Raw genomic sequence first — 13,863 nt, 5'->3', positions numbered from 1 at the left:
ATGAAATGAAATTTTAAAAAAATGATCCCCCAGGCTGTTAATCCTCATTTAATTTAGAGACCTTCCCTGGTGCAATACAAATGGATGCGTTTTTGTTTGTTATTGTCTTATTTACTGTTTTTCTTTTAACTTCCTTCTTGAATGTTGGTTTTGTTAAATGCCGAATGTTATTTTAATAATATGAGAATTTCCTTGTGTTTATTATTAGTTACTGGTGTCATGTTTCTGGTCTATATCTAAACTTTTCGTGCGTGAGAGGTTCTTCGTTTTAAAGGAGACAACCAGTGAATACGATAAAACAGTACAGGTTAGTAAGTCGCATTTAAAAGATTATCTTTCAGTTTAGAATAATACAAAGTCATGTTGCTTGAATAATCGAGTCAATCAGTCTATCTATATCTATCAATCAATCAAAATAGGTGGGCAGATTAGAGGCTATTTTTTGGTTGAGGTGGCAATGGAAGTACTACCGGCTAATTTTTATATTTTTTGAAAATATAGGTCTAGGGAAGGTCACAACTCAAAATTACCCAGAATCCTCTTGGGGGAACATGCCCAAATCGCACAATCAAAATGGCCGCCATTTTTTACATTAAAATTGTGGTTTTTGGAGAATTTAACTTAAAAGTACTTTTCTCCAAAACTACTCACCAACAATCATTGAAACTTGCTAGAACCATAATATGGTATTGGAAAATGAATAAAACAATGAAAAAAATTAAAATATCCATTGCTATAGCAACCGTTGCTATGCATTTGTTTACATTACAGATTTTACACAGAATTTTTCATAAAAAAGCACAAAAGTTTTTTTTTTCAAATAATATAAAATAACTTTTTTTGGAAATTTTTGAATTTAAACTATCTACTAGTATTGGTAAATATAGTTATTTAAAAAAATAATTCCAAATTGTATAATTTTGTAACAAAATACATTTTCATTTCCATAGCAACAACATAAAATTATATAAATTGTCCAGTTAAGTTTTCATTTCATAGGCAAAAATCATCTGGTACTGGTTTTTTATAAGAAATGCCAAATAGGTTATCTAATGAATATAATTTTAACTTTTTTGGTGTATGAAAAAATGTGTTTTATCACCATAGCAACCATTTCTATGTATATTAGATTACCTCATTTTTACCTGAAATAAAATATATAGAATTTGGAGCTTTGCATATTATTTGCAGTTCGGAATAATTTTATGTTAAAAAGTTTGTATGGAGACTGTAAAATATTGTGATTAGGTAAAAACATCCAAACCAAGTATCAATACACCTTTTGTCTCCATAGCAACAAAGCAAATTTACCAGAATTGTGTTTATTTTGATTCTTTAAAAAAGAGCATAACCATCATATGTTGAGTTCTACTTATGCTAGAGACTTGATTTTGGTATCAAAATTTTCACAATACTAATATTTCTATTACCTATAATGAAATATTTTCTCGATAGGTTGCCAGAAAAACAATTATTGCCAGAAAACTGGCTTTGTTGTGTAAAAATTTGACTTTTATCATACATTTTCCCCAAAACCATTTATTACTAATAATATATATTTTATACAAAAAACAACTGTAGCTACAATAATTAATAATAGCACATATTTAAAACAAAAAAAATGTTATAGGCCTACCATTCCATTTAAATAATAGGGGTTATGAATTGGGAGTATTAACTCAACATAATTTGTACACATCACACCCAGTATGGGGTGTGTTGGGAGGGGATTCTGGTGTTTGGGGTAATGAAGTATAGTATCTATATAAAAACTAGAATTTAATTCGTCACTTTGACGAATTATAGGTGATCATTTTCAAAATTGTACTAATACTTAATTTTTAAAGAAACATGCACGTACATTAGATATTACCGCAAAATATTGGTTTATGCATTTCTATGACCTGATGGATAAATGCTTATGGTGCTGATTGGTGCCTATTAGTGTCAAATAGAATATAGATTATGCTCTGTACTGTATATCAGTGTAACATAGGTGAAATTACGGGACCCACATTATGTTTGAATTTTTTGGTATGATGACGTTATCAAAATAAACTTGAAGTTGACAATTTCAAAAGATAATGAATTGAGCAACAAAATATAAGATTTGGAAGAAAATTTGGCATGTAGATGCGCAGTACGCGCTCTTTGAAATTGTTATAAATTTGACGAAAAAGATGAAAAAAATACTTTTTAAATTCAACTGGCCATATCAAAACGTCACAGCATCCGAAAAACTTAATTTTTATATGAATTTATATCTACATTTCATCAGCTTTCATAATCAATTATAATCAACAAGGTCACCTCTAATTCTGAAAAGATGTGAGATATTTAAATATACGCTGAAGGTCAAATTACACAACCTACGTTATTAAGTTTTTACGCGTGATGACGTCATCGAAAATAAAATAGTGGCAAGTCATGAGAAAGGCAATTAATTAAGCAATCACATACTAAAATTTGATCGAAAATCGGGCACAAAATAACAGAGATGCGTTCTATTGAATGTGATAAAATATGACGAAAGAGAAAAAAAACTTAATTTTAAATTCAAGTGGCCATTTGATGACGTCACAACATTTTGTACATAAAATGTGTACATGAATTCATATCTACAACAATGGCTTCAAGAATAAGTTAAACAAATTGGGGGTCATCGCGCATTCTGAAGAAATATTTTCATTTTAAAATTGCCTTATTTTTTACAATTTTAAGCACTTTTGTGCAATTATTTTTCGCATTTTGTCATTTTTAACGTGCTCGTATAGCGTTATTTTAAGTCGGAACTGGCTCAAATGTTGTGAATATACTAAGGATGGTGATTAGAATCGTATTTTTTACGCCTTTTAAGTATCGCGCGCGCAAATTTTTGCCTAATGGCCTAATTCATTCTCTAAAATTGATCAAAACTTAATTTTGAGCTCTCTAAATTTTTAACGCGCAATTTCACGCGCATGACCTTGAAACGCGCAAGTTTTTATTTGCTAATATTGACCTGAAGTTTATGTGTAGTGAATTTTCTTGTGATAATGAATTATGGAGATATGATTGATACTGTGATTTCACAAAATGGTGTATAAATGACGTCACGGATGAGTGATCACGCTGAAAAACTAACTACGACTAAACTAAATTATTTTTAATATAATTTGAAATTTTTGTGATTATTGACATTTAACTTTTTGAGATAATTGACACACAAAATCTGTACAGAAAGAAATAAATATTAAGAATAACAATAATAAAGATTTTATACAATAACAATAGGTGATCATTTTATTCTAAATTATCACATAATTATGGTTAATTCTGACATAGGCGAGCACAATGGAAAAACTTCGGTATCTCTGCCTTGGGTACATACCTGATCTATCTCAGATGTACCGTGAAATGTAAATTTGATAACATTAGTTTTTTAACAAAATGTTTGATTTCAACAGTAGATTTTCAACTCAATTTCGATTCTTCGCGGTCAAAGTAATTTCCGGGTTCACGATGAATTCACCTAGTCCAGGAGTATTAGACACAAAAAGGGCCAAAGGTAGAAATAAATATGCTAAAGCTGAATTTTTCAGGATAGGTCCCCAATGTTGTCTGGAACAACATACTAAAAGTCCCCGGGTTTCCCCGTTGTGCTTCAACCTGATTGGGCCATTTTTCAAAATGGCGGCCATCTTAACATTATTTACCATATTTTGACAACCAGTAGGTGTAAGTAAACAATTTTGGTGTCAAAATACTCAGAAGACCAATATTTATATTCACTGTAATGGATAAGTTTTTAAAAAAATGACCGGAAATGCCTGTTTTGACCATAAATTTGGATTATCTCAATATCTCATCAACGACTGGCCGTAGAGAGTTCAAAGTTGTCCCAAATTATTCAGATTGCCCAACTTTCTATTCACTCTAATGAAAGAAAAATACTAAATTCCTTTAGAAACCTTCTATTCTGACCTTTGAACTATTGACCTAAGCATATTTTAATTTTATAGACATCTTGGTGATCGATAGGAGTACATAAGCGAAATTGGTGTCAAAATACTCAGAAGACCCATATTTATATTCATTATAATGGAAAAGTTTTTTTAAAAATGACAGGAAATGCATGTTTTGAACTTTGACCCTAAATTTGGATTATCTCAATATCTCATCAACGACTGGCCGTAGAGACTTCAAAGTTGTCCCAAATTATTCGGAATGCCCAACTTTCTATTTATACTTTAATGAAAGAAAAATACCAAAAACCTTTAGAAACCTTCTATTTTGACCGTTGAACTATTGACGTAGGCATATTTATTTTTATAGACATCTTGGTGATCGATAGGATACGAAATTGGTTTCAAAATTTATAACTTTGATCCTAAATTTGGGTTATCTCAATACCGCATCAACTGCTGGCCGTAGAGACTTCAAAATTGTCCTAAATTAAGCAGTGTGCCCAACTCTCTATTCACTGTAGTTTAAGAAAAATACTAAAAGCCTTTTGAAACCACCTATTTTGCCATTTGAACTATTGATCTGGACAATACAATTTTTATATCATAATTATATAGAAATCTTGGTGATCGATAGGAATACATAAGCGAATTTGTTGTCAAAATATTCCAAAACACCCATGTTTTTTTACCTTTAACTTTAATCACTACATTATAATTTAATAATTTAAGTCCCAAATAGCATGATGGACATATCATACCATTCATCATGCCATGAGATGTCAAATTTATCTGAAACAGCCTAGAAAAAATGTCCGATGGACGAATAATAATATTCATCAATATAGATATGAGGCCATAATTTCAGGTATCAAAGGGTCACAATGTGTCATTTGACAAATCACCTAAATAATAAAATACAATATGAAACTCTTACAAATCTATCAAGATGGATTATAAAGAAATTGTCACTGTAAAGTTGTTATGGTCTTCAACAGATTTTCATGCCCTTATTTTATTAACCATCATAATTATAGTCCTGAAGTATTTTCGATTTTTAGAGAATTTTGATTAGAAAAAATACCGTAGAGAAAAATGTTCACATCTTAAAGATAAATGCAATAATTCTTTTAAAATTAAATTGCATCATATCAGATAAGAATCGGAGGTATGACTAGAGCCTAAAATGAGACTTAGACTGAGACCTTGATAAATGGTTGGGTGGGTGACTATGTACAGTGTGCAGTTTTAGACAATTTAAAAAATGTTATAAGATGAATTATGTACTCCAGACCTATATACACAAAGAAATGTAATAGTGCAGCTCAATTGAAAAAAAAAAACCAATTTTACCAATAAGTGTGTGTCAAATCAACCAGTAGTGGTCTCTGCTATAATATTAAATGGCACTGCCGAAGAGGAACATTTCAGAATTGGTATAGCTCCAAAGTTTAAACATGGACATTAGCCATATAGAGAAGGCGTGGCATTTTTTGGAGGACTAATTTCTAACCTTTATTTCAAGAATAAATAAATAATAAAATTTGTTTGGTTACTAATGATAATTGTGTTGTTAAAGATAATTCTATTGATATCTTTTTTGACCGTTATAATTGTTTTTGTAATAAAATTAGTAAAATTGTATAATTTTGTATTGTTAGATTTTAAGATTTATATATATTTTTATATGGTATAGTTTATTCCATTCTGTAAGGGGCGGGTTTCCCGCTGTTGAATGAGTTTGAATAAAATAAAATAAAATAAAATGAATAAAAGAAGTGAAAACAGGCTAAAGCCCAAACAGACAGTAAAATGTATCATATATATATAGTTTAAAATTGGGGCTTGGTTTGTCTGTTTAGCATCTGAGCAATTTGGAATGAATTTTACCTCTCATGGCAATGGCCATACTGATGAATTGTTAGATTCTGTCTGTCTTTATGTCAACTTAAATTTAACTATTTTGACACCAAATTCCCTTATGTATTCCTATCGATCAGATCACCAAAATTTCTATACAATTTTGGTATACAATATGACCAGATCAAGGGTTCAAAGGTCAAAATAGAAGGTTTGGTATTTTTCTTTCATTAAAGTGAATAGAAAGTTGGGCATTCCGAATAATTTGGGACAACTTTGAAGTCTCTACGGCCAGTCGTTGATGAGATATTGAGATAATCCAAATTTAGGGTCAAAGTTCAAAACATGCATTTCCGGTCATTTTTTTAAAAACTTTTCCATTATAATGAATATAAATATGGGTCTTCTGAGTATTTTTACAGCAATTTCGCTTGTGTACTCCTATCGATCACCAAGATGTCTATAAAATTAAAATATGTCTAGGTCAATAGTTCAAAGGTCAAAATAGAAGGTTTCTAAAGGAATTTGGTATTTTTCTTTCATTAAAGTGAATAGAAAGTTGGGCATTCTGAATAATTTGGGACAACTTTGAAGTCTCTACGGCCAGTCATTGATGAGATATTGAGATAATCCAAATTTATGGTCAAAGGTCAAAACAGGCATTTCTGACCATTTTTTGTTAAACTTTTTCATTACAGTGAATATAAATATGGGTCTTCTGAGTATTTTGACACCAAGATTGTTTACTTACACCTACTGGTTGTCAGCATATGGTAAATAATTTTAAGATGGCCGCCATTTTGAAAAATGGCCCAATCGGGTTGAAGCACAACGAGGAAACCCGGGGACTTTTAGTATGTTGTTTCAGACAACATTAGGGACCTATCCTGAAAAATTCAGCTTTAGCATATTTATTTCTACCTCAAAGTCTAATACTCCTGGACTACCCCTGGTTTCAACTATTTTCTCTCTTTTATACACAAGGTAGCAGTAAAAATAATATATTTGACCCTGAAGGTGACTGGAAACAGGCACTTTCCATCAATCAATACAGTGTCCCTTTGGAAGACTGAAGAAAAAACCGATAGTAGGACTGGAGCTTAAGTTGGCCATAGCGGCTATAGCCATTTCGGTTTTTTGTTTATTTTAGGAACGGACCGCGCATGTGAAGGTACAGTAGTTAAAAAATAAGATCAAATTAAATATATGACATAAAGAATCGGAATATATTGTGGGGAATAGTATTATAAAATTACATTGGGAGATTTGATGATAAGAAAAAAAAAATTAACATATCCCTCGAATAAGCACCTCCCTCAAATGAACTCCGCCTCCCCACCTCCACCCTATCAAGGCCCTACCAAACAATAAACACTATACTTTAAAATGTTATTAATCATCTAAGACACTGTGAAACAGAGTAGGTTTAGTTTTACGAATGTCAAGCATTTTCAATAATGGTAACCGACAGAAAAGAGAACGTCCTTCTAAAACCTTTTTATTGTTATTAATGAACCGATTTTTTTGTTTTTAAATAGGCATCTTTTGAATATACCTATTTAAACTAAAACATTGTGGGCGTTAATAAGCAAAAGTCAGGGAGTTAAGTTAATTTGATATTTTGTTTGGCTTATTCTGTAAGTTTTCTTACCTAATTTAGAAACACTCTAGCAAGTAATTCCACAGTATTTGTGGTACAGTAGATTGCGTGTGTTTGTCTGTTTATTAACTCAAAAAGTTAATTGCAAGATTATTACCAAAAACAAGACATCAGATCTTATTACATGGTCAAGGACCACTCCATTAAATGTTGGGGCAATCCGGGCCAGGGTCCATTTTCTAAAGGCATCGGCGAGTAGTCATTTTTTCGAGAACTAAAAACCCTTGTATAAGAGGCAAGATTTATAATTTGTAATTTTAGAACAAAACATAATTTGATTTAATGTACAGGTTTTTTATACCAGTAGTTAAAAAAACAATATTTTCACCAATTTTGTTGTTGTTGTTGCTGTTCTATTTTTAGTCAACTGAAACTATTGTTATTTGAAATTTGCATACACATGTTTTTAGCGAAATTAGTAAAATCACACACAGAATTAGGACACACAAATAATATATATATATATATATATATATATATATATTCCTGTGAAATCCGACATAATTACTACTATTATAATGTACATTGAACAATAATCTCTGGTAGGAATCAAACCAAATGTTCTTATTAGTACGGTCTTTTGGCAAAGTACCCACTGCATCATTTAATTAGATGCGAATCTATTACCAGCATAAGCTTGATGGTCTATAACACCAGGCTATTGATCTAAAGGACATGGGTTCGAGTTCCACCCGAGTATTGATGTACTTCGTGTTAAATAAAGTTATGTCAGTGTAGGGAAAACATTTTTTTCAACCAAAATCAAGTCAAGCATAAGTAGAACCTACCAGCATGTCACAGCTTTTGAATAGTTTTTGTTTATATTGAAAAATTGGGGAAATATTTGTTTTAAATGTAAATTATTTAAATGGAATGGTAGGCCTATAAAAATTTTTTTTTTAATATGTGCTATGATTAATTTATTGTAGCTACAGTTGTTTTTTTGTATAAAATATATATTATTAGTAATAAATGGTTTTGGGGAAAATGTATGATAAAAGTCAAATTTTTACACAACAAAGCCAGTTTTCTGGCAATAATTGTTTTTCTGGCAACCTATCGAGAAAATATTTCATTACAGCTAATAGAAATATTAGTATTGTGAAAATGTTGATACCAAAATCAAGTCTCTACCATAAGTAGAACTCAACATATGATGGTTATGCTCTTTTTTAAAGAATCAAAATTAACACAATTCTGGTAAATTTGCTTTGTTGCTATGGAGACAAAAGGTGTATTGATACTTGGTTTGGATGTTTTTACCTAATCAGAGATAATATAATATACATAGAAATGGTTGCTATGGTGATAAAACACATTTTTTCATACACCTAAAAAGTTAACATTATATTCATTAGATAACCTATTTGGCATTTCTTATAAATAACAAAATCAGATGATTTTTGCCTATGGAATGAAAAGTAACTGGACAATTTGTATAATTTTATGTTGTTGCTATGGAAATGAAAATGCATTTTGTTACAAAATTATACAATTTTGGAATTATTTTTTTACATTACTATATTTAGCAATACTATTAGATAGTTTAAATTCAAAAATTGCTAAAAAAGTTATTGTATATAATTTGAAAAAAAAACTTTTGTGCTTTTTTATGGAAAAATTATGTGTAAAATCTGTAATGTAAAAAAATGCATAGCAACGGTTGCTATAGCAATGGATATTTTAATTTTTTTCATTGTTTTATTCATTTTCCAATACCATAGTATGGTTCTAGCAAGTTTCAATGATTGTTGGTGAGTAGTTTTGGAGAAAAGTACTTTTAAGTTAAATTCTCCAAAAACCTAAATTTTAATGTAAAAAATGGCGGCCATTTTGATTGTACGATTTGGGCATGTTCCCCCAAGGGAATTCTGGGTAATTTTGAGTTGTGACCTTCCCTAGACCTATATTTTCAAAAAATATAAAAATTAGCCGGTAGTACTTCCATTGCCACCTCATCCTTTTCTAGAGGACTTTTTGGCCATAATCTGCCCAGCTAAAAGAAAGACATATGTTCTATTTATTGTAAAGAGCTATGAGAATTGACAATTGTGTTGTTACTGTTCGTACAGTACATGTATTTCTTTAAAATAATAATTTTGTTCTTTCATTAGGTATAGCTCCCTCCCGAAATGTTAATTGATTGTTTTGATAAATAAACCATGATCTTACTATTCCAATTTATTTTATGTAATTTTCTTTAGGAAAGCTGTAATATATTGAAATGTTAATCTTTAATATAGGAAATTATTATTCTGCAGGTTCTGCAACATATTTTGAAAGGGTAGTAATTATTTAAAATAGTCAACTTGGGTAGGGTTTGGAGAAGACCTACGATACAAAGGGTCGACAGTTAATGTTGCGAATAATTTACAGTTGAAGTTTAAAATTTTAAATTCAATTTAAAAACACTTTCATAATAGCAAATATTAAACTCAATTTGCAATCCATTTATTGTCTATTTTATTACATTTTATAGGAACAATCACAATGTTATTTTGTACATTGTGTTGGTATTTTCTAGTAGTGGTTGCACAAGACGTAGTTATTGGTGAGTTCTCATTGAATATCAATAGCCCCATAGAACAAGTTATGTATTTGCACATACATAGGCGTTTAAAGACTAAAATAAGAAATACAATTTGTCGATTAATTTTACTCACTTTTTTTTCTTTTTGTGGCATGCACCACCTTTATTCAATTTCATTCAACAATATCACGTATATAATGATTAATACAATTATTGTACAATTATTATAACCATTTATTAACATTAATGATAATCATTTTTAAGTGTTTAAAAAATTATAATTATAGATGTGTAAAAGGATATGCATTAATAAAATGTAAGCACGAACTGTCCGCGTGTATTGGACGTCTATAAATGTATTGTACTTGTTAATATTAATTTACTATTTCATTGATTTGAGTTATTTTTTTATTTTACAAGGTTTTGATAGATAATTACTTTAAATGCACATAACATTATATTATAAAACAAATATATTAAGTTGCTTGCATCGTGGTATGGGTTACAAACATTCAGTATTAAGTGGGGTAATAACCTATCTAAATGGTTTTCAGTTTCCAATGGTGTGAGACAAGGGGGCATAATGTCCCCTTGTTATATAATTTATATATTGAGGATTTTAACAGCTTAACACAAGTAGTGTTGGTTGTCTATTTATGGAGTGCGAATTAACAACTCAAGTTATGTCGATGATATATACACTTTTATCACCTTCACTTACTGGACTCCAAATGTTAGTCAGTATCTGTGATTCATATGATATTAAGCATGATATATTATTCAGAACACATATTACTCTCTGTGGCAATGAGCTTAATTGTGTTGTAGCTTTGTCATATTTTATCCTATGATCTAAATGAAGCTCATGATATCAGACGTCAGTACAGATCCACTTGCATAAATGCTAATTTGTTTTGCCGCAAATTTAGCAAATGCTCCAATGAAGTTAAGTGTAATCTGTTTAAATCTTATAGTAGCACTATTTATTGCAGTAGAAAATGTATGGGGTTCCCTAGACACTGTAGTGCTAGTCAGATGTTTGTAACAAGTAATGTTGTTCCATCTTTCTATGAATATTATAAAAACCTGTTATGGATTTATGAATAGAGTTACAAATAGTAACACTTCTCTTGTAAAGATTGTTGTTGAACAATCTAGTATGTTTGAATCAAACGTTAATGCCACATAGTACTTAAGCACCTCACCTAGTGTTTCAGTTTGTTTTTTCGTACTGCCCATTATTTTATATGATATTTATATATATATTGTTTGAATGTTTTGCTTACACTTTATATTTGATATGTACTGTAATATGGACAAATCTGAAATAAATTTTGTTAATAATAATAAATAAGAATGTGTATAGTACAAACATTTAAAATGTATCCATTAATAGACATTTATTATCATATTTATATTTTCTATATTTATATCCTTAGACAATATAAATAATTAAATATTATTTCTTTTTTTTATCCTGTTTACAAATCAACAAAATTGAACATTAAGACACGTAAAATGATATACATTAATTTAAATTAATAACTTAAATGAACACAGTTATAGTATGGCACAGCCTGCTTTGCAGGTAATATTTAACCAATTTATTTTTATTTTTTTTAGGTGATGTTATGTTTGTAACCAATCTCGATCCTCCAGGAATTTACTCTTCGCCTATTGATTCCAGTGGTACATCTTTAGAATTTACGGACGCAATTAAGAATGTTCCACTACAGAGACCAGTCGCTCTTGATTATAATGCTAACACCGCTACACTATACTGGTCTGATGTATCAAAATCTACCATTGAATGGTATTCACTTGTCACCGACGAACGTGACGTTTTAGTGTCTTTTCATTCTGGAGGTAACAATTATCTCAATTCAATTTTATTAGAATCTCTATTATATATTCTCTGGCTACAAACAAACTTATATTTTAATTTTTTTAGAATGTTTAAATACTGTAAGTGTGTCTTGAAGTAGAATTAAAAAAAAATTCAACCATACATTTTGAGAAACAAATCTATATGAATCGAATTATAGTAGCACTCAAGTGTTTCCTTAAAGTTTACCAAAATGAACAATTGATCTGGATTCAGAAAATTGAGAATTGAAAATTGAGCAGCCAACGTTTCACAAATGAAATCTATCATAATTAATATTATAATAATTATTAAATATCTGCGATTGTAGTAATAATGATATATATGAGTATAATTATTTGATTTGTCTTTTTGTGATGGGAAAAATGTTGTCTCCTTTATAGGTATTTAATCAAAAATTTAGCACAATCAAAAGTGTTCCTGTTCCTGAATAGGGGTGCCCTAAAAGCATGGTTCCACTATATATTGGCTTATCACAATATGAAATATATCTTAATTTAATATCTCGGAAACTACGAACAATAATTTTATTTTCATTTTTTGCTTAATGGTGCATTTCATAATTGATTTTTTCTGCCCTCTGAGTGTAGTTGTGGACGGTTTAGCTATTGATGCCATTGGAAATAAACTTTATTGGACAAGTGAAAATGAAGACAGAATCGAAGTAATAAACCTGGATGGAACAAACAGAACAATTCTTTTTGACACAACGTTAGAAAAGCCACGTGCGATTGAGGTAGACCCAGCTTATGGGTATGTTTTTAACATTGATTTTATCGAAAAAGAATAACAAACAATTGTAAGCTAATCTTCCTGGGAATAAAAATCAGACAAGAACAATTTCGTACATATAGAAAATTAAGGTAGAAAATTCATTTCTAGATCAACTAGAGAGCGCAAAATTTGAATAACGTGTTCCATACAGATATGAAGCTATTATAAGTCTATGAAAATCCTGCTAAAATATAGAAAGAAACACACACACACACACACACGATTGGTCGTCATTTCGGTGGAGGTAATAACATCCCAGAATAAAATGTGTAGGCTAAATGTCAGTACCGGTATCTCTTCTATGATGCTCAAACCTTTAATACTTAATAATGGTATGAGGTGAATGATGAAAGGTTATATAATAACCTTTCATCATTCACCTCATGCCATTATTTGTACCATTACACTCATAAACATTCATTATTTGTATAAAGATATCAACCGACTTAATGTTTGTTATAATAATGCTTTCCGGAGGTTGTTGGGACAACCCAGATTTGTTAGTGCGAGGAATTTGTTTATGGAAAACAATATTCCATCATTTTATGAATATTTGAAGATTTCGACTTACTGATTTCTTACAAGAATAATGAAAAGCGAAAACAGAATGTTAATTTGTATATATAATTATTTGTTGATGGATTCAAACATGTACTACAAATGGAGAGAGGCATTATATACCAATATATACAAGTTTTGGTCTTCTCTCCTTCATCTTTTTTGTTGTAATGTATTATACCATTATGGACAATTGCCTGAAATAAAAGTTGAATTGAATTGAATAGAATACACAATGGTGGGCTAAAATTAATCATTTCAAATCGATTTTATTGATCCTTATTTCAAATCGTACAATATACCAAGGTACTTGTAAAATTATGAGGATTTATTACTCTCATGTATTCTAGATATTTATATTGGACTGATTGGGGAACAAAGACGATAGAACGAGCTAAATTAAATAACTTGAGTAGTAGAACTGCCCTTGTCACAACTGGACTTCTATTTCCAAACGGACTAGTTTTAGCAGTTCCTGGTAAGTTAATGACTGTACGTATATACTCATACTAAAGTTTATTTATATCCTTCATTCATTTCATTAGAAGTTCTTTTTCTCTTTTGTGGCTGACTTGTGCTACCTTTACTTAAGATTAACAATTATAATAAACTTGTTGCATCTCACTCTACATTTTAACCATAAACTGTGATG

The 13,863-nt window shown here is 30.0% G+C and overlaps 1 protein-coding gene across 1 annotated transcript in view; it reads left to right on the top strand.

Moving 5' to 3' along the window:
- The first annotated feature begins 207 nt into the window (after positions 1-207).
- The window catches only part of LOC140044068 (uncharacterized), a 28,382-nt gene continuing 14,726 nt past the window's right edge, over positions 208-13,863 (top strand). Inside the window, exons 1-5 of the mRNA XM_072088549.1 lie at positions 208-307; positions 9,944-10,015; positions 11,618-11,860; positions 12,470-12,632; positions 13,562-13,689. Of these exons, the coding sequence (XP_071944650.1) occupies positions 9,955-10,015; positions 11,618-11,860; positions 12,470-12,632; positions 13,562-13,689 (595 nt within the window). The 5' untranslated portion in view covers positions 208-307; positions 9,944-9,954. The remainder of the gene's footprint in view (positions 308-9,943; positions 10,016-11,617; positions 11,861-12,469; positions 12,633-13,561; positions 13,690-13,863) is intronic.

Source organism: Antedon mediterranea, chromosome 3, assembly GCF_964355755.1.
Source record: "Antedon mediterranea chromosome 3, ecAntMedi1.1, whole genome shotgun sequence".
NCBI classification, from domain to species: Eukaryota; Metazoa; Echinodermata; class Crinoidea; order Comatulida; family Antedonidae; genus Antedon; species Antedon mediterranea.
The sequence above is the reverse complement of the archived record's forward strand: the minus strand, read 5'-3'. Positions and strand labels throughout refer to the sequence as shown.